The sequence below is a fragment of the Lycium ferocissimum genome, chromosome 4 (assembly GCF_029784015.1).
Source record: "Lycium ferocissimum isolate CSIRO_LF1 chromosome 4, AGI_CSIRO_Lferr_CH_V1, whole genome shotgun sequence".
NCBI classification, from domain to species: Eukaryota; Viridiplantae; Streptophyta; class Magnoliopsida; order Solanales; family Solanaceae; genus Lycium; species Lycium ferocissimum.
Genome location: NC_081345.1, coordinates 10858954 through 10882285, shown reverse-complemented (window position 1 = coordinate 10882285; position 23332 = coordinate 10858954). Strand labels below are relative to the sequence as shown.

The following is a 23332-nucleotide window of genomic DNA, read 5'->3' as shown; positions in this document are numbered from 1 at the left end:
AGTAAAGTTAATTTTAAGTTGACCACTGAGTGGAGGCAACAAGAGAAATTTCAGTTGAATAGCAAAGAGATCACAAGGTTCCAGACTACAAAGGAAGGAGAGAATAAAATCCAGATCTTTCAACAGTCGAGAAAACAGTGCACGAATTGTAGTTGATTGAAGAGGATTATCATGGAGCTGCATGGGAAGATAATCATCGCTGACAAACATACTGACGAGGTGTAATGTATGGTCTTGATAGATTTTATCGCATCCTAAAGCAGGTGTTGAGGTAAAATGTGTTCCCTCCATGTACTATTTTTTTTTTTTTTTTTTTTTTTGGGATAACGACGGTGGCCGAGCAAGCTCGTGTTCACCTCGACTATTCCACCATGTAACCGGTATCCTGTGTGACTTTACCAACCAAAATTTAGGCAAATGAAAAAAATCAACTAGTATACTCCGCCTCTACTGAGACTTGAACCCTCGTCTCCCGTGGTTTTCATGCCAGTTCGTTGATAGCTAGACCACATCCTCGGGTGTGATGACATGCATGTACTATATGATCATAACCATAGTCATCAAATAGGGTTCAAAGGTCACCACTACGAGTCTTGCATTTCTCAAAGCTTGTTTATTTTAGGAGGAAAACGAACAACATATACATTGTACTTATCTGAAAGGGAGTTACCACACTGATATCTCGGAGTTTCTAGTCCAAGCAATATGAACTATATGCTTTTTATCATCACTGTCAATACACAACAGAATGCTCTCCCTTCTGTCATTTGCAATTACCAACTGCCTTTACTTCAGGAAGCACCACTGTATCCTATTTTGAAATGAACTCTGACTCATTTTCTTAAATGCAAACCTCTTCGGGCTGCATTTCTGGCAAACTCAATGTGAGTAAACCATTTATTGTGTTGAATTAAACCTTTTGAGAGGGATATTGATGCTATGGTCGAGTTTTAAAGAGACATATCTTGATCACATTGGTTACCAGATCCATATGGTACACTTAAATACAATCATTTTTTATTTTTAATTCCCAAGCAAGTATAAGAAAACATAATGATCTTATAAAAGAACCTAGACCCTCATTCCATGCTTCACCCGTCTGAAACCTTCATGCCTCGATCCTCAATTGTCACCAGAAGAACCTTCTTTTATTCCTTTCTAATGTTAAGATCAAATTCTTTTAAAATCCTTTTAATGGTAATATATCACGAGAAAGCCCTCGTCGAATCCCATTAGGACTCCTCTGTCTTCAACTCGACAAGTTGGCATTATTGTCACTTCCTTTTGAAGAGACTAGCCAACATTAGCTGTTTGTTGACTTCAGAAACAATTTTGAATTCAAGTTCAAATAGGCAAACTTGCAAGAAGCTTTGGAACAAGATGTCTAAAACTTTTTCTTTTTTTGAGAATAGTAACTTTTCATTTAAAAATAAAAACATTAAGCACAAAATAGTGTTAATGAGTGTAAAAACAGAATACAAACTCCAAACTGAGAGCAAAAACTTAAGAGCTCCGGATGCTATAACATCAAGTATGGATTCACTATCATTTACAGGACATCCTTTGCTCCAAAAAACAAAAAGCAAAATGCAATTTAATTTGATTCTGTGTGGAGTTCTTTGAATCCTCAAAGCACCTAGAATTCCTTTCTTTCCAAACTGTCCACCAAATGCATGCAGGAATGAGTTTCCGCCAATTCTTCTGCTGTCTAAAACTATTAGCCTCGCACCTAATGACAAACACCTAAATTCTCTACACATCAATCCATCAAGATACCCACTATCTGTTTTCCCCTAAGATCATCTGTTACCAATGCAGAAATGCATTTTATTTTTTAAATTTGCACATACTAACAGTGCATCACATAAGAAGTAAGCTACTACTGTCTATTCATCTGTCACCAATATCTCTCTCCCTCTCATGTAGGGCCACATGGATTCCTCCATGCCCCAAAATTATAACTTTCTCAAGTACATATTTCTTCTATAAATATAAACATGCCTTCCACATCTCATGATGCAATTATTCAATGATACTGAAACGCAGTAAATTTACGAAATATCAAGAATATACTGATGAAATAATGCAGGCAACCAATCAAAATATTCCGCCTGTAGAATTGAATTAAGACATAGTATGTGGCATCCAAAAAGAAAACATGATTACATGGCACACTTGAAGAACATAAATGCCTTCTATACATCATCATAAGTTGGTAATCAGACTGACATTGATATCCTGGTAGAAGCATAGTATAGATATGTTCACATCCATAATTGCAAACTATCATTGCCCTTTACAACAAGGAACTTTTATTTCATTTTCACAACAGTTGCTAAAGAAAGCAACTAGGGTTTCAATCAAAAAACCACACGATATATTCGATGGCAAATTTACAAGACTATACGGGGATGTAAAAGCCACCCAGCCTTCATCCCACGGAACAAAGTATTTTCAAACAATATATACATAGCAAGCACTTATATGTCAATTAAAAAACTAAAACAACCATTACTTTTGCCTTAAGACACGCAGCAAAAGCTATTCAACCCTCAAATAAAACTACCTGCACAAACCGAAAACTATTGGCAGACAGGCTTGTAATATAGTTAACTTATTATTATACTATTGCTCAAATCAAGAACAACAAAGAGGGCAACGAACCAACCCGTTCTCATTGCACTCGGGACATCTCTTAAGCTGTTCTTCATCCTCATCGAAATATTTCCGACTTCCATCACAATTCGAGCAAGGTAAAAACCGCATATCCCCACATCCTTCACAAGTATACCCAATTGGCCTAAGTGGAAGTCCTCTTAACAATTTCGACAACTCCCCCACTTCATTTAATTGCTTAATCACTTCAGCTCCACCAATGTACTTCCCTTTAACGAAAACTTGCGGTAAAGTTACATTCTTTTCACCCAAAACACTCTGTAATTCCTTCTTATACGCACTATCCATCGATATATCCCTTTCATCGATTTTCACCCGAAAACTCTTCAAGATCATTCTAGCAGTATAACAATCCTCAAACGTTCTCCGAATACCACGGAGACTCGTAAAGTAAATTACGACACTGTCCTCCGTTCCAGGCAACGATGGAACCCTCGAATCGACGGTTTTTACAGGCTTTGTGGGGGTTTGAGGCTGTAAATTCAAGGGTTTACGAGACTCGAAAAGGGAACATAGTTTTTTAACGGTTCCTTTGAGAGAATTGGGCGTTGATTGTTTTTTGAAGGACCCATTACGTTCAAATGAAGGAGGTGATGGGTAGAAATAAAGGGGTTGTTTATCAGGGAATTGAATTGGGTTTTGGGTGTTATGAACAGTAATTGATCTATTGAGAATTGATGGTTTTGGTTTATGATGGATTATTTCTCGCTCTTCTTCATCCCTAAAACGATCCATTATCAAGACCTGATTTTTTATTTTATTTTTTGTTGTTGTTCAACTTTCTCAAAAAATGAAATTTCTTTTAGGCTTTAGATATTGGGAAAGGAGAATTAGTTTTATTGGCGTGGATAAGAAGCAATTGTCGAGAGAGAATCGAATTTAAGAGCAATTGTTCAAGAGAGAGAATTGTAAAATGAAATTGAAGAGAAATTATTATGTTGAAATTGGGGGAGAAGGGGAGCGGTGTTATTTTGAAAAGTGGAAATGGAAATGGCAAATGAGGGAATGGGAGGCGTGGGGGGTCGCTGACGGGTCGGTTTTGAAGATGACGGGTTAACACACCGTGACCTTTCCTTTTGTTTTGTTTTTTTTTTTTTTTCTTTCCGAAACTCTCTCCCCCTCTCTCTCTCCATTTTTACTTGTCTACTAGTGGATTTGTCCGCGCTTCGCGCGGTCCTAAAGGCCGATTTCTTAAATTTATATAGTATAATTTTTCTACTACCCATACTAAGTCACAAAGTAATTTTCCAAAACCTAAAGTAAATTAATCGTTAGTTTGTAAAGTATACTACTAAGTATAAGGTGACATGACATGTGTGAACCATTATATAAAATAAATAAATCCATGTTCGTCCCAAAAATTTTGACACTTCTTTTTCCAATTTCGTTTTCACGGAAAAGCCTAAAATAGAAGTCTTGAGCATGCCATGACAAAAGTTGAAAGATTCGTGAGTTATGGAGGTGAGATTTTTAAAATAAGAATGAAGAAATATAATAATAATAATAACAATAATAATAATAATAATAATAAGAAGAAGAAGAAGAAGAAGAAGAAAGATAAATTTGAATTCTAAGCTAAAGAGATGTGCCAAGCTATCTAGCCTATGACCAATCATAAAATATATGAACTACATATAAGTAATGACGAATATCTAACATATCAAAGCTACAACTAAGACACGCGAGAACGAGAGCGTACACATCATCTACTCTGTACAGTAAAATGTGTGTTCTTTATAAATAAATTTTAGATTTTCTGAAATAATATAATTCCGCTCCCCATCTCTAATGAACTACACCATAAGAACTACAACATTTAAACAACTTTATGGTCTCCAAAGTCTGTATATTTTATCCATAACATTGTCGATTGTACATTGATACATCTTCCAGACGTGTATATACATCGTATGAATTCTGAATACCAAGAAACAATCCAAGTTGGGGTTGTATTATGCTACTCTTTCTAATCAAACATATACAACTGGTTGGAAATATAAGACCAGATTACTGTAGAACTTGTAGGAATTATTTTGACTAATATAGATATTTATATGTTATCAATTAACGATAAATAAAGAGTCGTCTATTATACATCCTAGTAAGTTACTCAACTTAAGCTTTAATTTGATTTATGCAATTTTCTTGGAAAACTTGGAACAGAAAAAACCCAAAGATCCTTTTATACCTTAAAATAGAATTTTTTTAAAACCGAGCAAAAAAAAAAGTAGTTTAGTTCTCATGGCTAAAGTAAAAATACCTTTGCATGCTAAGAATTCTTCGACGTATAATTCCAGACATCCGCTTCTTAATTCTCAGCTGAACAAAACCCGTACAACAACCCAACAAACATACAATATAATCATATGATTAATAACAAATAATTGAAATATAATCATACATTCATAAGACAAATGATATTTCTATCATCATTAACAAACACAATGAAAATTGGTTATACGAGAGAAAGGGAAGCAAAGGTCAGTGCATTTGTTTTCCTATTTCTTTCATTATTTATACTACTACTACACCAGGGAGTAAACATTTCTTTAATATTGATCTTTGGATAAGTTTTAGATAAAGACTTTGAAATTCTAGCACGCTACATATATTGAGGCTTTTGGGATTTAATAACCGAAAGAAAACGACTGTTTGAGTTGGGTTCTCTATAATGGAAGGATTACCACTACCAACGGTTATAATGAAGAAGGAAATGTGTAATTAAGATGATTAAGAGGTGTAATTAATAGACTAAGAGCCCGTTTGGATTGGCTTATAAATTGCTTATAAAAAATTTGTTTTTTTTTTGAGTGTTTGGGTTGGCGGGAAACAAAAAGGCCCCATTTTATATATAAAATAAGCCTAAAAAATAATTGGGCCCGTTTGGCTTAGGCAACTTATCTAAAAGCGAGTTTATAAGTGAAAACGACTTATAAGCCAAAAAAATAAGTTAGCCTACCCCAACTTATTTTTTTTTTTAATTTGTTCAAATTTATAAAGGTCATTAACTTATTTTAAGCCCATCCAAACAGGCTCTAAGAGAGTGATTTTTGACTTCTTAATACATTAGATATCAATTTTAAAATAAGAGAAAATTCAAAAAAAGGAGAAAATAGATAAATAGTATTCTAGGCCATAGAGAGGTGTCATATCACCTTATCTATGTCTAGCTTTATATTATACATAGATTGTGTTAAAAAAAATGGTATAAGGCACTATTACCCTCATTATCTTAGAAGTTATTTCACTACATTTATTACTTACCTTTTTCTGGATCTTATTATCTCCCTAAACTTATTTAAAACAGAATATTTACCCCCCTAAGCGCTGACGTGGCAAGGAGAGTGTGTTTCACTCTCTTTGAGAGAGTGAGAAACATAAAAAGGGGAAAACTTAATTTTTTTTCCTTAAAAATCTGTATTTTCTTAAAATATGAAAAACATAATTATTTTTTAAAAATATGAAAAATTCATTTTTTTAGAAAATAAATCTGGAAAACTAAGTCTTCTTATTAAAAAAATTTGGATATTTTTTAAATCTGGAAAACTGATTATTTTTTTCTATATATGAAAATAAATTTAGTTTTCCAAATTTAGTTTTAAAAAACAGGTTTTCCAAATTTTAAAAAAATAATTAATTTTTCTAAAATTTTATAAAAATTCAGTTTTTTCACATTTTGACAAGAAAAACACTTTTTCGGATTTTATTTGAAAAATAAAAGTGTCCTAAGAAAATGAAATCATGAAAATAAAGATTTTTTTAAGACATCTTTATAAAATAATCAAGTTTTCCATATTTTGAAAAAATTCATGTTTTCAGTTTTATTTAGAAAAAAAAAAAACTAAGGGGTTTAAAGAAAATCAAATTTTTGAATTTTCAATTTTTTTTTTTTTTAAAAAAGGGGTTTAAAAAATCATTTTAATTAAAGAAAATTCAGATTTAAATTTTTTTTAATCCATGTTTTCAGTTTTTTTTTTTTTTTTTTTTAAAACATAGGGGTTTTAAAAAAATCAAATTTTCAAATTTTTTTTTAAAAAAATAGGTTTTAAAAATCATTTTTTTAAAGAAAATTTAGTTTTTTATTTTTTTTTTTAAAAAAATTGACACGTAAGCTGAAAAAATTTTAAAAAAAAACAAATAAATACACATGTGGCAAGGAGAGTGTTTGTCACTCTCCCATATGAGAGTGGGCATCAGCGTTTAGGGGAGTAAATATTTTGTTTTAAATAAGTTTAGGTGGGTATTAGGACTCAGGGAAAGGTAAGGTGTGTCGTAGCAACTTTAGGTATAGTTCAGGGGATAATAGTGCCTTATCCCTTAAAAAATACATGTTTATTTTTACTTGTCTGTTTTAGTCAATCAAGACAGAATTTATTGCTTAGTTCCTATTTTATTTTTATTACTCCCTTCGTCCCAAAAAGATTATCTTAATTTAACTTGGCATGAATTTTAAGAAATAAAGAAAGATTTTTTAAATGTGTGGTCTTAGAGACTCGTGTTGTTGTAAATCATTTTATAAAATTAAATTATTTCTAAATATAAATATGTGTAATTCTTTTTAGGACAAACTAATAAGGAAAGTATTTTGAGACGAGGGAGTATTAATTACTATAATGTCACGACCCGACCTACGGGCCGCGACGGGTACACGAGGCTGACCACCGAGCACCCCTTATTCTATTGCTTAACCTGTCTTTATTCATTTCTCTCATCGTGTATAATCATAGAAAACGACTTTCGTATAGAACATATTTACTTATATAACGTAGGCCACAGGCTATCAAAATAATAACAATATACATAGGCTTCCATTTACATCATGATTATGGGACCATACTACCCACACGTACGTATCTACGAGCCTCTACTGGAATACTAGACATATGGACGGGACAGGACCCCGCCGTGCCCAAAATACATATACACAAAATGATGTCTCGAAATAGCACCTCCGGAATAAAGGAGAACACGCAACTCCGCCGATGGCTACGACGGAATCGGCACCCGTCTCACAATGCACGTGGCGCTGAACACGGCGTCCCGAAAGAAAGGACGTCGATGCGAATATTGTCTTAAGTATGTAAAGCATGAGCGATAATGATGGAGAAACATAACGGTAATATGAAATAGCATAAGATGGGAGACATTAACATTCTCTTCATAGTACTTACACTTTCCCGTGAGGACGTTCCATGCTCTATTTCGTACTCGTATACATACATTTATATCTTTTACTTACTTACCTTTCGTACCTAGCCTCTGCAACCGTATACGTACTCGTACTACGTACCTTGCGTATATATAGCCACCTAGAAGCACTTACATGGTATAACATATCCGTACTCGTAAAAAGATATCATGTACTTATCTCGTTCGTACTCACGTAAATGTGATGCATATGGTCTAATCATACAAGTAACATAATCATACTTATATAGATATCATACGTGAAGCATACGTACATATAACATGACCGCATTCGTAACGGTACCATACATACGACATACTCGTATTCATATATGTTAGTATCGTTCGTACTCGGCCCCGCCGGCTCGATGGGATGGCGCTAGCATACGTACTCGGCCCTTCGGCTCGATGGCATTGCTTGTATACGTACTCGGCCCTGCGTAGGCTCGATGGGCTTAGCGGCATACGTACTCGGCCCTCGTGGGCTCGATAGACTTGATGGCATTCGTGCTCGGCCTGCTTCCAGGCTCGATGGGCTTAACGATGTCCGTACTCGGCCTGCGGGCTCGATAGACTTAATGGTACACATACTCGGCCCCTCTGGGCTCGATACATACATATACATCACATAGGGGTATCATGTCCTTAACATAGCTAGTCATCCTCCTGCATTCATCATAACACATGCATAAACTTATCATCATGTCGCGTTTATTTATACGCGTTTTATCATTATCCGTATTCGGCCTCGTAAAGCTCGACGAAAGATATCGTCGGCCACGAGCTCGACCACATCACGTATCTCTCATATCGTACGTACGTATGGGTTCATTACTATTTCTCGTTTCATAGTCATGTTGTGTGCTTTGTTTTACTCTAGCGTCGTCAACATATATACGTGCCTATATACCATACTCATTATCTTACATCTTATAGATTTATGATTATGAATCGTCTTATAAGCATATCACGGTTCCATCGTACTTACATCATATCATTCGTTTCGTATGGCGTATCGTGGCTTAACATAGTGCTACCATGTTTTATCATATATGCATAATCGTATCTTTTGACCACATATAGGTGCGGTGTAATACTCAATATCGTTAGGTTACATCAATGACATCATTAGCTTCTTAGAGGCATCATAGTATCATAGGCTATAGCATTTCTAGACTTTAGCTTACTATTATCGTCATCGTATTCGACTCGTATCTCTTATCTCGTATAACTATTCATGAGTGAGGATCTTTACTTTCTTAGAGATAGGGACATTTATAGTAAACGAGGATTTTCATGCGTGGGACTCATGCCTTAGGAAGAAAAGGATTTGCCTCTGCATACCTTTGTTTAGCTACTCTATTCTTTGGCTCGTCCTTCAATGCTTTGCGTCTTTACCTTGAAGGGTTCGTATCGTCATTAGCTAATCAATTACAAGAACATACTTCTTAAGGCTAAAGAAAATCGAGCTGACGTTTCCTTTTGTTTATACTACTTTCCGCCATATTCCATATTAACTCCCAACATTCATAATAATCATCATGATGCTATTAACAACAACATCGTCATTCGTTCATATGATCCATATTTAATAATTACTTCAAATTCCCGTAATCATGACTAAAAATCCATCGTACGTATTCTTTCGTATCCAATGCTTATTTCACGTTCTAAATGTCATTTATAATGCATTCACCCCAACACAACAACCATCACAACTTGATTCAAACTATTTCTCAAAACGTCACTATTCATCATTCATGACCCATTTGTTGTACTCTTCTACAATCCATAAATCTTAGCTCAATAATACTTCAAATAGCATGTAAAGTTCATGAAACTTACCTTAAATGATGGAGGAATAAGCTTGGAGTGGTGATTCACCCTTAGCACCAAAACACAGTTCAACTCTCTTGGGATTTCTTGACTTGGAAGACTTTTAATGGGTTTCCTCTACTTGATTCTCTTGATTTCTTGTTATTGATCCTTGATTTCTAGGGATTTCTCATGGAAGAAATGTTTGGAACTCTCTGAGAGCTTCTTGAAGCTCATGGAGAAAAATGAAGTGAAATGGGCTTAAGTCCCTTTTTAAAACTCCCAAAATACTCGATCTTTAATGAATTATTGTCGGGATGAACAAAGGTCGTAAACCACGGTTTACGGACCGTATACTAGTTCTGACGGTCCGTCCTCATGGCCGTATTTAAGCATAAGGAAAACGAGAAAAGTTTGACGAAGGACACGGCGATTTACGACACAGTTTACGTCCGTCCTCCGGTTACGGGCATTATCTTGGGTCGTATTTAACCATTTCAACACTTAACGAAACTTGAGATTTTGGCACTTTGGAGGACGATCGCCTTTATACGGTCCGTAAATCACTTTTTCGGGCGTATTGTCACTATACGACCAACGGGCCGGAATTTTCGCAACTTTATTATTTCCTGAAAATTCATGTTTGGCCATTCCCGACTTATCGACACATCATATACTCAAGCTCTTCATCGATCTACTCGTCACTCAAGTACGGAAAGATTCCGAGGTGTCACATATAATCATTTCTCAATGCATCATTTCTCAATGCATTTTCCAGAACACTAAATTTATATATTCAAAGAGTGATATAGTAATAGTACTCCTTCATTTCAATTTGTTTGTATGGTTTTGACTTGGCATAGAGTTTAAGAAAGTAAAAAGTACTTTTGAATCTTGTGGGATTAAACTAAAAATATGTAGAATTTACCAAAATGCTTTTTAATCTTGTGGTCTTAAATACGTCATGTGAAAAATATGTCATGTGAAAAATTAAAATTAAAGAGTTGTCAAAAAGGGAAAAAAACATTCTTTATTAAACGGACTAAAAAGGAAAGTATGACAAATAAATTAAAATGGAGGTAGTAGTAAATTTATCATTTATAAATTACTTCTTGAAGGGCGTTTCAAGTCAAATATGAACAAATAAAAATGCGGCGAATAGTGGTTTCTTTTCGTTATGTTTTTTGAAATTCCTAATTGGTCTCACTTTAGGGGTGCATTGCAGGGTAATTTTCTTCATTATTTGTGGTGCAACTAAGAGGGGAAAAGAGAGGAGGGACCCGGGAGGAGTGAAATTGAGAACTTTTTGAAAATACTTTTTGACAAAGTTGTTCAATTAAAATACTTTTTTAACAAAAAATCTTCTCCATTCATCAAATTTCAAAGTAAATTATAGTAATAATTATTCTTTTACATAAGCTTTTTTTCTTTAAAAATTACTAGTTTAAGAAAAATATAATAACCAAAATAGTTCAAAGGAAAGAGACGTCAATGCAAAAATATGTTTGGTACAAGTGCTTTTTAGCTAGTGAATGAATTTGAAAACAAAAACAAAACGGATACCTTTTCCCACTCGCAAGAAAGAACCTAACTGACATAATGTCACCTTTAATCATTGATGGTGAGCTGCACCACACTACATGTCTCGTAATGATATCGACTAATCCTTCAAACACGAGCATCTCCTTATCAGCAAAATTAAGTTAAATTACTCAATAGGGAAGGAAAATGAAGAAAGAGAAATTAAATAAAGTACTCTTATAGGAATAAATGAAGGAAGAAACGGAAGTCATACGGAAGAAGAAACTCAGCGAGTTAAGAAAAGAATAAGGACACGCATAGTTGTATTATTTTAAAAATTAATAACTGAACACATGTTTTGCACGTGGTTTCAATGTCAATCATTAAAAAAAATTAAGTGCATCTATATTCCAAAAATATATTTCTGAATTATGAAATAAGTAAAAATTAAACTTCAAAAAAATTTAGTTTTGTCATATTTCTATTATACATAAGTGTCAAAGGAGGACCAACACAGCATTAACAAATTGTACATAGAGCATTCCATGTTGTACCCTATTTCACTGGTGAAGGACACGTTAGATTGTACTATAAATTTTGCCAATTTCATTAATGATGAATGGACACGTGTTTCTATAAAAAAATTCAATTTTAATTTTTCGACACATTTATTTCCTCCGTGCACTTTTATAAATTTACTTTTGACTTTCACGTTCTTTAAGAATTAATAAATGAAGTGCTCCCTCCGTCCCATATTACTTGGCTTTAAGAATTAATAAATGAAGTACTCCCTTCGTCCCATATTACTTGGCCACATTACTATACTTGACTTTTCACGTTCTTTAAAAATTAATAAATGAAGTACTGACCACATTACTAAAAATATATATCTACTTTTCTATCTATGTTTTTCTTATGTATAATAAAGTCCAAGGTGGACAAACACAGTAACAATAAGTTGTACAAAAAGCAACTGAATTCAAAAGTTGAACATTAATTCTACTTCTTGTGTATTTACTTTTTTAAGTCTCCACAGGTCCGCAGTGTCTAAATTGTCTTTTGATTTCCTTCATTTGGCATATACTCCCTCTGTCTCAATTTAAATGCCTACGTTTGACTAGACACGAAATTTAAGAAATAAAAATAGACTTTCAAATCTTGTGGTTCTAAATTAAAAATGTGAATAATATAATAAAATATCCTTTGAAATCTTATGATTATAAACTTGACATGTAGGATATTTAAATTATCAACTTACTAAATATAAAAAGAGGCAGGCATAACCAAAATAAGACAATTTTTTTTAGTTCTTATATATATTATATTATATATGAACGCCTAAAGTCGACGAACACAACAACAGTAAGTTGTACAAAAAGCAACTGAAATTGTACTCTAAGTAGGGACTAATATACAACAACAACAACAACAAGAAGCCCAGTATAATCCCACCATGTAGGGTCTGGGGAGGGTAGAGTGTACGCAGACCTAACCCCCACCTTGAAAGGTAGGGCGGCTGTTTCTGAAAGACCCTCGGCTCAAGAGAGGATAAGCAGGGACTAATATGTGTATATATTTTACTATCTTACCCCTATCTCTCTCCAATAAATACATTCTAATCAAAATTAACTATTTTCAAGAACATTTATTACTAAGGGTAAGATGGGAAAGATTTAATTAATTTTATCTTGGTTTTGTAAATGAACAAGTAACTCTGTCCCATATTACTTGGCCACATTACTAAACTGTTTTTTTATCTCACGTGGACATATGCCATAGTACTGAATATTTATTCTCTCCTCATGTATACACATATGCACTTCAATTTTAATTCTCCGACACATATTTATTTCCTCTGTGCACTTTTACTTGCTCACTTTTGACTTTTCACGTTCTTTAAGAATTAATAAATGAAGTAATCCCTTCGTCCATATTACTTGGCCACATTACTAAAAATATATGTCCAAATTACTTGTTCATTTACAAAACTAAGATAAAATTAATTTTAATTTCTCTGTAACAATTCTTTTTATATATAATTGTTAATAAAAAAATTATAATGTAACTAATTTACCCCTTATTAACATATTTTTTTAATTAATTTAATAAAAATATTTTATTAGTTTTTCTTTTTTAAAAATCCAATATATACAACAATAGTTCTCATGTTTGTATCTGAACAGTTAGTTAATTGAGATAGATATCAACCTGTCGGTATACATATAAGATATTAAAGAATTTAAAAGAAAAAATCTATAATCAAAATATTAATTTCCCCTCATATTCTTACTAATTTTTTTCTTCACATCGATGAACAACTTTCATTGTGTCCGACTCTTTCCATCTCAAAGACTTAATTCCATCATTTTTTAATTATAACTAAAGTGATAGTACATAAAATACATTTTGTATATGTTGCTATATATAATAACAATTAGAATGTTTTTAAAAGTTATCTACAAAATACAAACCTTAAAGACCGGCTAATTAAAGTGACGGAGTTTAAGAAATAAAGATAGACTTTTGAATCTTGTGGTTCTAAATTAAAAATGTGTATAATATAATAAAATATCTTTGAATCTTGCGATTATAAATTTGATATGTAGGATATTTGAATTGTCAACTTACTAAATATAAAAAGATGCGGACATAACCAAAATAAGACAAATTTTAACAACAATTGAGAAATTATGGGGAAAAATAAGAGGAAAAGAAACAAAATATGGAGACACACTAAAGAGAATCAAATTGTCTATCTTTGCAAAATATACAGACCATAAAGACTACTAAAATAAACAACCAAATTAATCATCTAGGGCCCGTGCATCGTTTGCTAGTATATCCCTAAGACATTAGATAAATGATATCGTCTCTGTAACAACATACTAGCATGTAGCATCTCTCCATAATAGCTAAGTTTTTTCGGAACTGATTTTTTATGTTATATTTTACTTCTCTATAATAGTATTTTACCTATAACAACAACAACTAATTTTGTAACAATACGTTCTTTGTAAAACTACCCTCCATACAGTGGCGGAGCCACATAGAGACGAACCCCCTCGGCGAAAAAAAACACTGTTTTTATAAGGTTAAAATTATTTTTTATGTATATATAGTAGATGTTGAACCCCCTTAGGCTTCTTCGTATGTTTACTTTTTTATACTTTGAACCCCCTCGGCGGAAATCCTGGCTCCGCCACTGCCTCCATATAACAGTTATCCTTTTTTTTTTTTTTTTTTTTTTTTTTTTGGTAATATAATAATAACTATCTTTGGAAACATAGATTATCAATTATTACCAATAGGCAATAATAAGTGCAGAGATTTTTTAACAATATTTAATTTGATACCTTTTTATGGCAGAATATTACATATGAATTTATGTTTGTAATCTAAAAATATCATTGTCTGCGTCAATTCAAGCATTATATCACTACTAAGAGATTGGAATCTACGAAACAAGCAACAATTATAAATTTCTTCCATCAATCTTGAAAGAATTTAACTTTCAAGTATATTTAAAATGTGCACCTTAGATCATAAAATTATATACATTCAGTTATGAATTTATTGAAATTATATTAACTTTCTTTAATGTTTAGTTAGTGAAGTATGCATGTTCTTGATGAGATTTAAAATTTAAATAATTTTGTTATTTTTTTATGACATTGAAAAATAAAAATAAAAAGATTTTATGCATCTTTTTTGCCTATAATAGTCAACTATTATTTAGGTGTATAATAGCCAAAAAAAAAAAAAAAAAATTAGACCCATCGATACTGTTATAGAAAGGTTTGACTGTATGACTATTTGATCAACCTATTTTTAGTAAAGTCGGCATGCGACCCACCAAAGTAACTACAAAAAAGAAGGGGTCATTCAACGACTTTGGCACAATACATTCCGAAAATGTGGATTATCGGATAAACTCAATATATCATAGACGCATGTTGACATTTCATCCTTCCTTCTCTTTCTAGGGTCTATCCGAAAGAGAATCTAGTACTTTTTGGTCGAGAATATCTAAATTGGTTGTTTGTTGTTCAAAAATTCTTGTTTAGGCAGTTCATATCATCCATATGGTCTTTTTAACTAAGATTCCAATTCTTTTATAGTTCGGCACTAACATATTGAAGCTAAGGTCTAAATTTTGGAAAACAAATGTGTTTCTAGGTCTCTATCATCCAGTCAATTTAGTTTCGCTTAATCCCTCTTTCATAGCTACATATCTTTCGGCTAACAAATGGGAAATCTTTCTCGTGTAAATGAATTCAATTCTTGTTTTCATCTTAGAAAAACTATCTTTTCCTAAACAATATTTTGTCATTTGGTCCGATAGGTTCCGTTAGATAGGAATGGACTTTATACCTTAGTTTCTCATAAGTCATACCTACTCGAACGTACATGCTGACTCTTGTGTGTATTGCACCAAAAAAATACCGTTTGTCCAACTATAACTCTGTCATGGAGGATTCCTCCATATTGAATATTGATTTAAAAATAAATTAGGAGGACTTCCTCATTTGTACATGGGTTTTCTATTTCCAGAACATCAAAATACAAACTAGTTCATCATGTCTTAGTGAAGTTTTTAAAATCTTGTTGCATATATAGACTGCGCCTTTGACTAGACATCTGGATTTTGTCCAATTTGTATGCAGCCTTAGCTTCTTCTAGTAAGTCATTGAACTGATAGATGTATGCCCCTTTAGACTCCACTTAGCCAGTGCATCCGCTACTTGATTTCCTTCCCTACAGCCATACAATATTGTGTCGTGCCATTGTTTGATAAAGAATTAATCTGCCTTGCTTTAACCACAATATTATCAAGGTGCCAGGAAGGCCTAGGCACTCGATGTTTCCCTGCATAATATGAACAATCAACTGCAAGTCGCTTTTCAAAATGATATTAGGAAGATCATTGTTGTAACACGTACCATTCCAATCCTAATTAACAAGACTGTATTAGCTTCATATGAATTTTGTGTCCTATTTCCCAAAGGTAATGCAAATGAAATCAGCATTTCTCCTCTATCATCCTGACTGTCCCTCCTGCTCCAGTAGCTCATTGACTCTCTTTGCTCTCATCAGTATTCACCTTTATTCAGTTCAATATTGGTTTCTCCCATGCAACCACTATACATCTCATCTGTTGTTCAAGCTTTAGTTAATTGCTCACAGATTCCTTGCCAAGCTAATGTATCAGTAATCACGTTACCGTATTGAAGTATGATCCACCTTAAGAAGCTCAAAATCTAGTGGCCATCGATACCTTAATATTCCCATATATTCTCGTACGTCTAAATTTCCATAACTCCCAACATATGATCGAAGGCATAATTCTCTTAATCTCCTGGTGTAATTAATATGTTCACTATTTTGATACTCAAACACTTCTAAAACATTCTCATTACAGTAATATCTTCCTGGATTACACCCATAGGGCCCGTAAAATGATCTCCAGATCCTCTTAGGGACTTCTCCCACCATAAACACATGATGAATTGTCTCATCATGCACATTTAGAAGCAATATTATGTCCAAAGCTACTTATACTGTAATCAATAGGTAGCTTCGTTTGTGCCAAATCCTGCTGAAAGTTTCTATTGCATTTCTGTCCTGTCTACGAGCTTTCCAGGAAGCGATGGTACTAAAGTCCCTATTAGTTGAAAGCAGCCAGATAAAATGAGTCATATCTACCTTCATCTCCATTTTCACTACCACTTATTTGTTCCATAAGAAATTCTGGCAACAACTCAATGTTGTTTTCTACCCTTTCTTGCCTTCTCTTAAATATGTTATCAGATGATAGGGATTTATGCTTGGCCATATCCCTTCTTTAATTCAAATTCAAGAACCTTAACTTTATACCTTTTCTCATTCAAGCATAATCTGAACTAAGTTAGAACTAACTATTCTCATTTGTAATTAATGCATAAATTTTCCCTATGCTTTAAGATTTACGAGCTAAGTGGATCCATTAAAAGATAATATTGAAGAATACAAAAGTAAACCAAACCAATCATGCTTACGAGTTACAACAACTGATTTTACATGAAATTAACTACTGGGACTTGGACATGGAGGAACTGGAATATCAATGATTCCCTGTAACATCTGTAATACTTTTTTCATGGGAGGACGAAGGGCTGGTTCATCCTGAATGCACCAGATCGCCACAGAAATCATTCCCTCCAAGGTCTTCTTGTCTACTTCTTCACTTCCAACAAGCTTGTCCAGTTCACTATCTACAAGGCAACTATATGCCCATTTAGACAGCTGGATTTCTTCTATATTAGTCACATAGACTTCAATATTTCTTCTGCAGCAAATGATTTCTAGCAACACAATACCATAGCTGTACACATCAACCTTGACAGAGATTGGGACATTTGTTTGCCATTCTGGTGCCAAATACCCTCTAGTCCCTCTTACACCAGTGAATGTTCTTGTTTGATCAGGCATTAGTAGCTTGGCCAGCCCGAAGTCTGAGATTTTAGCTGTCAACAACTCATCGAGTAAGATGTTTTGTGGTTTTATATCACAGTGGATAATTGGAGCTTCACATTCTTCATGGAGGTAAAGGATTCCCCTGGCGACATCTAGTGCAACATTCACTCTGAGGTTCCAATCAGGGCGAGTAGCTCCTCGGAACAAGAGATTTGCTAGGCAACCATTGCTCATATATTCATAAACTAGAGCTCTTTTTGAGCCTTCAGCACAATATCCAAGCAAACGAACCAAATTTCTGTGTCGAGTTCTACCAATGACCCTCATTTCTGCTCTGAACTCCCTTTCACCTTCGTCGACTACTTTCTCTAGCCTCTTCACTGCCACAAGGCTTTGACCTTTATCAAAGCTCCCTTTGTAAACTGCTCCGAAAGCACCCTTTCCTAGTTCCTCCTTGAAACCATTAGTTGCCCGTTTTAGCTCCCTGTAAGAGCAAGTTCTGAGTATGAAGTCTTTCGTTAAGCCTGTGGTTCCTGTCTGCAATAGCTTCCTGTACTTTATTATCCGGAATTTGAAGACATAAAATCCTGAAAATGCAAGAGCAGTACCTGAATACATAACAAAACTTATCAATAAAACCAAGATCACCACCCATGGTAGCTTCACTGAATCCGTTGTTGGATTTTGCACTGCTAGATTGCTGACTTTAAAGAAAGCAGTGCGAGATCCTTCACGATCACCTTTGACATACCTCAAAGGCAGCTTGTGTTTCATACACTGGCCATTTTCATCGAAGAGGGAAGCATCACAATCACAGTCCTCCAAACAAGATTTGCCGCAATCTTCTTTTCCTAGAAATGATGTAACAAAGTAAGGAGGATCCTCCCAGGTCAAATTGGTTGTAGTAGTAATCTTATAGACGCTTGCATCTTCTTTCCCATTAATGCAATTTCCTCTAGTGAAGTTCCGTTGACAATCACCAAAGGTTGGATCATTCTCTCTCAAGTATGACCCTGGTAGACACATACAAGAGGGTGCATTGTGATCACTTCTAATGCAATAACTGTTAAGGCCACAGAAACCCTTCACAAGACAGAGATCATCGATCGCCTCCCACTCCACTACCATTTTAGAATTACCATTGGAGTCGAATTCATGAGAATAGAGTCGAAAATTCCCATCATAATCTAGTGTGGCTCGATAAATAGCTCTGTCCTTCTGCATAAGTGGAGTGTACAATTGTCGAATTACTGAAGAATCAGTGTCATTGATCAGCAATAAGATGCCAGTTCTGTTGTTAAGAAACAGGTGATATCTGCAACCAGTACAGTAATTTTGTGAAGACCAATAGGCATCCACTGGCTGATTCAAGTTTTTGGGGTATGCAACAAGGTTTCCGTCGTTCTGCATCGAGAGGCGAAATCGCCCTGAGGAATGATTTGTGGAGGAGAAACTAGAAACCAATTTACGCCCACTTGTTAAATTCTGACCACCTAAAATTGTATCAGTAGGAGAATTGAAACTCTCATAGATAGCTTTATGATCTTGATTGTAAACCACAAAGTTACCGTTATCAAGCAAGTTGGCATAGAAAGCAGATTCTGATGAACCAGCAACAGTCTTATCGTCGCTGTTACTTGTTTTCAGAACTACCTTTCCATCAATGAACGCCAAGGTAGAATCAGCGGATACTTCTAGATCGTCAGGAAACGCGGTCCACACAATAGTATTATTGGAGCCTCCCACTAGCCAAATTCCTACCTTGTAACCACTTCCTTGTGGATAAAAGCCAAACGCGAAATGACCTGAAGCTGAGTACCATGCTGTAGGCTGTGCAGTGGGATGAAGAGAAAATCCTAATTCTATTGTATTAGGTGGATTTGATTGAGCTCTAGCGGATCCAAAGATAAACAGGACAATTAAGAAATATAGAGCCATGATACCAATGGGGGAGAAAGCAGGACAAGTTTTAACTTTTAACATGGTTGAAGAAAATAAAAAACTAGAGAAGCAGTTAAGTCCAACAGAACATCTTCTCAAGAAATATCCATGAAGAAGCTGGGAACATTACTTGGTCAAGTCAACCATTAAGTCTTCTTAATGGGGTGGCATCAATAGAAAACTATAAACACCACAGAAATGCTTTGATTTGTTAGTCAATTCACTAAGTCTTCCCTGAGAAAAGTTTATCAAAGACGGGAGAAAAGGACAGTTAATTCTATTTTTAAACTCATCTTGCGTAAGAATTCTAAACTTCAAAACAAGCGCTGAAAAGGACTACAAAGAAAGAAACTTCAACTACTCCCATGGGTCCATATTAGTAGAAAAGTATCGTCTCTAATTCTTCATTTTCACATTTTCTTTTTTCACTTTTCATTCTTTCGTTTTCCTTTCCCTAGTTTACAACCAAAGTACTGAGGTCTAGTATCAAAATGATGATCAAATAGGCTAGAAGTAGAACATGTTTTGCTACAAAGCACCACGTTCAAACTGGTTTAATTCACATAAATAAAAATGCTTGACATGCTATTACAAAGTAATGTTTATTCTTAAATATACACCAGTATGTTACAATATACAGAAGACCTGGTGCTCAATGATATAAAAAACGGAGGATAAATAATTACACCTTCAAACTTGTCCCCTTTTTACAACTAAATACCTAAAGTTCACGGGATCTTATGACCCCCTGAGGACTATTTTGAAGTGGACCTGACACGACATAGAGAATGAATGTACTATCTTAAACTGTGTGAAAAATAATAGCTATGCCAGAACAGTCCATTTTCGACCGGCCAAGTTTTGTCATCCACTACTCCACTTTTCTGTCACTCCATCTAAAAGACTTAATACCATGCCAAAAATGGTATGTCCATAGTGCCTTCTAACATGAGAACTACGTTCCTCATAGAAGGGCGCAGATCAGGATTATCATGAATGCACAACAATCCAACCTTCACCGTCCTCTCCAAGGAATTCATATCTACTTCCACATCTTCCACTAGCTTTTTTAGATTATTCTCGACAAAGCATTTGTATACCCAAGTAGGAAGAAAGATCTCATCCTCAGTTGACATGTTGGCATCCATATTACTTCTGCAGCATATGATCTCCAAAAGCATCACTCCGTAGCTATAAACATCTACCTTATTGGAGATCAAGGCGCTATTCTGCAACTCTGGTGCCGAATACCCCCTTGTTCCTTTAAACTGAAGTTGGTTCCCTACTTGATTAGGCACCAGAAACTTTGCTAGCCCAAAATCAGAGATTTTAGCTGTCCAGGAATCATCCACTAGGATATTGTGTGGCTTTATGTTGCAGTGAATTATGCAGGTCTCACATTTTTCGTGCAAATAAAGTATTCCCCTTGATATATCCAGTGCAAGACGCATCCTTTGCTCCCAAGAAGGCCTTGCTTCAGAATTGAATAGGATATCTGCAAGTGATCCATTGCTCATGTACTCATATACAAGAATCTTTTCAGATCCCTCCAAGCAAAAACCAAGCAAATGAACCAAGTTTCTGTGACGAGCTTGCCCAATTGCGGTCATTTCTGCTTTGAACTCCCTTTCTCCTTCATCCCCGATTTTCTCCAGTCGTTTTACAGCAACCGTTCGGTTACCTTCTGATATAATTCCTTTATAGAGGTTTCCAAACGAACCATGTCTTATCTCTTCCTTGAAATGTTCAGTGGCTTTCTCAAGCTCGCTGTAAGAAAATGATCGAAGAGTGAACTCCTCGTTTGGTCCTAAATATGGATTTTCCAACAGTTTTTGGTATTGGTCCGCTCTGCTTCTGTAGAAAATATAACTGCAGATTGCAACAACAGTAAACAGACATGCTACAGAACCAAGAGCCAGGGATAGAATCAAGATTATTTCTTTCCGACTTTTATTTCTATTCCCTCTTTTTTCAGGATAGGGAATAGTGTGACCTGCCATTTGGGATATTTTATAGCTCTGCTTGACGAAGGTCTTGCCGGACTCATCAGTTGGATCAAGTGTCGAATAGATTAATGGAAGCTTAAATTTGCTGCAAACTCCGTTCACGTATTGAGCAGCCCAACAAGTACAATCTTCCAAGCAAGAATTTTCACAGTCCTGCTCAACCATTGAAACCTGAGAAAATGGATATCCTCCAAGTTTCAAGTGTTGAATCGTCGTGACCTTGTACGCCAATGTTGAGTCACTGTTGCTTCCACAAGATTCTTCATAAACGAATCCCCGATAGCACCCTTGGAATTTCGTTGCTCGGTTGACATATAAAAATCCTGGAAAGCAAGAACAATCACCTATGCTGCTGTCATTTCTTGCAGTACAATAACTGTTTACACCACAGAAGCCCCTAGCTTGGCATTGATTTTGCAGCGCTGACCAATTGATTTCCAAGCTCGAGTTGTCCAAGTTGTGTGTATAAAGCCTAAAACTCCCATCAGGATCAAGAGTTGCGCGATAAATTACTGCCTTGTTGGTTGATTGATTTGAGCTATTTGCTATGGTTTTCACTTCAAAACGAAAACCATTAGAAGCATTTCGAAACAGTTGGCCTCTTGGAGTAAGACCTATGAAAACTGAATCAACATCACCAAATTCGCCTGTACTTTGTAGCATGAAAGCCCAATAGGAAGCCTCAGGTCTATTTAGGTAGTTGGTCGGGTAGGCAACAAGGTTTCCATCAGCTTGCATACTAAGATAAAATCTTCCACTTGAATGATCAACTTTACTGACACTAGAGACAAGCCTGTGGCCTGATGTTAGACGTTGGCCGGCCAGGATGGTGTCTGTTGGATAATCAAAACTTTCCCAAACAACTTTTGTTTTGTTATAGATAACAAAGTTACCAGAATCAAGCATGGAGGCTGACGTTACTGGTTGTGGAGATTCTGCAATGACTTTCTTGTTCTGTTTTGTCCATAGAATAAGCTTGCCTTGCTTTGTGAACTCGAGATATGCATCAGAATGAACTGGAGGATCATCTCTATTAGCAGTCCAAACGACAGTTTTTTCGCTCGTGGCAGATATCCATATGGCAACTTGAAATCCATCCCTTTTTCGGAAGAAACCAAAAGAAAAAAGGCCTGATGAAGATAGCCAAGAACTTGGATTTCGGTTCGGATAAAGAATAGAACCTAAGGTTATGTTGGAGGGTTGCTGCTGAGCTCCAACTTCAATAGCTGCAAATATAAATGGAAGCATCAAGAACATGAAAGTAAATGTTAAGTTAGCCATGGCAGAAGAATGGGAAAATAGAGTGTGAGTCTTTGCTATGTTGTTATTTAAGGATTTAACTAATATGCACGGACATTTCCAATTTAAAATGGTGTTTCCTCCGTTCACTTTTACTTATCACGTTTCGCTAACATTTTAAGATATATTTTTTCATCATATTGATATGACAAGAATTGCAACTTATGGTATTTTTTGTATAGTTTTCAAATATCTAAATTTTATCTTAAAATATTAACTTAATCTAATTAAATTTAGTTATGAAAGTTAGACAAATTGACTCTTGAGAAATAAAACATGACAAGTCAAAAGTGAACGGAGGGAGTATTAACGATTAAAACATTGACATGAATTAGATAACAACTGAGTTATTTTTTATAATATTTTCCAAAACTTTATCCGGTCTTTATCAATTGAAAATTCCTAATGCTTTGAGAAAAGAGTATGCTAACGAA

The 23332-nt window shown here is 34.8% G+C and overlaps 3 protein-coding genes across 3 annotated transcripts; all 3 read right to left on the bottom strand.

The window, feature by feature from the left end:
* Window positions 1-2289: 2289 nt before the first annotated feature.
* On the bottom strand, window positions 2290-3612 carry LOC132051551 (uncharacterized protein At5g39865-like). Its single transcript, XM_059442686.1, has one exon. The coding sequence runs from the start codon at window positions 3409-3411 to the stop codon at window positions 2638-2640; it is 774 nt and encodes a 257-aa protein (XP_059298669.1). The 5' UTR covers window positions 3412-3612; the 3' UTR covers window positions 2290-2637.
* A 13549-nt stretch (window positions 3613-17161) lies between these two features.
* LOC132051550 (G-type lectin S-receptor-like serine/threonine-protein kinase LECRK2) lies at window positions 17162-19825 on the bottom strand. The gene has a single exon (XM_059442685.1). The coding sequence runs from the start codon at window positions 19633-19635 to the stop codon at window positions 17263-17265; it is 2373 nt and encodes a 790-aa protein (XP_059298668.1). The 5' UTR covers window positions 19636-19825; the 3' UTR covers window positions 17162-17262.
* A 462-nt stretch (window positions 19826-20287) lies between these two features.
* On the bottom strand, window positions 20288-22880 carry LOC132053731 (G-type lectin S-receptor-like serine/threonine-protein kinase LECRK1). Its single transcript, XM_059445837.1, has one exon. It carries the CDS (start codon window positions 22878-22880, stop codon window positions 20499-20501), a length of 2382 nt encoding a protein of 793 aa, XP_059301820.1. The 3' UTR covers window positions 20288-20498.
* Window positions 22881-23332: the final 452 nt, after the last annotated feature.

What these genes read in the sequence shown, in the direction of transcription:
- LOC132051550 (XM_059442685.1), bottom strand. Translation starts at nt 19,635, where the DNA reads ATGTTAAAAGTTAAAACTTGTCCTGCTTTCTCCCCCATTGGTATCATG.
- LOC132051551 (XM_059442686.1), bottom strand. Translation starts at nt 3,411, where the DNA reads ATGGATCGTTTTAGGGATGAAGAAGAGCGAGAAATAATCCATCATAAA.
- LOC132053731 (XM_059445837.1), bottom strand. Translation starts at nt 22,880, where the DNA reads ATGGCTAACTTAACATTTACTTTCATGTTCTTGATGCTTCCATTTATA.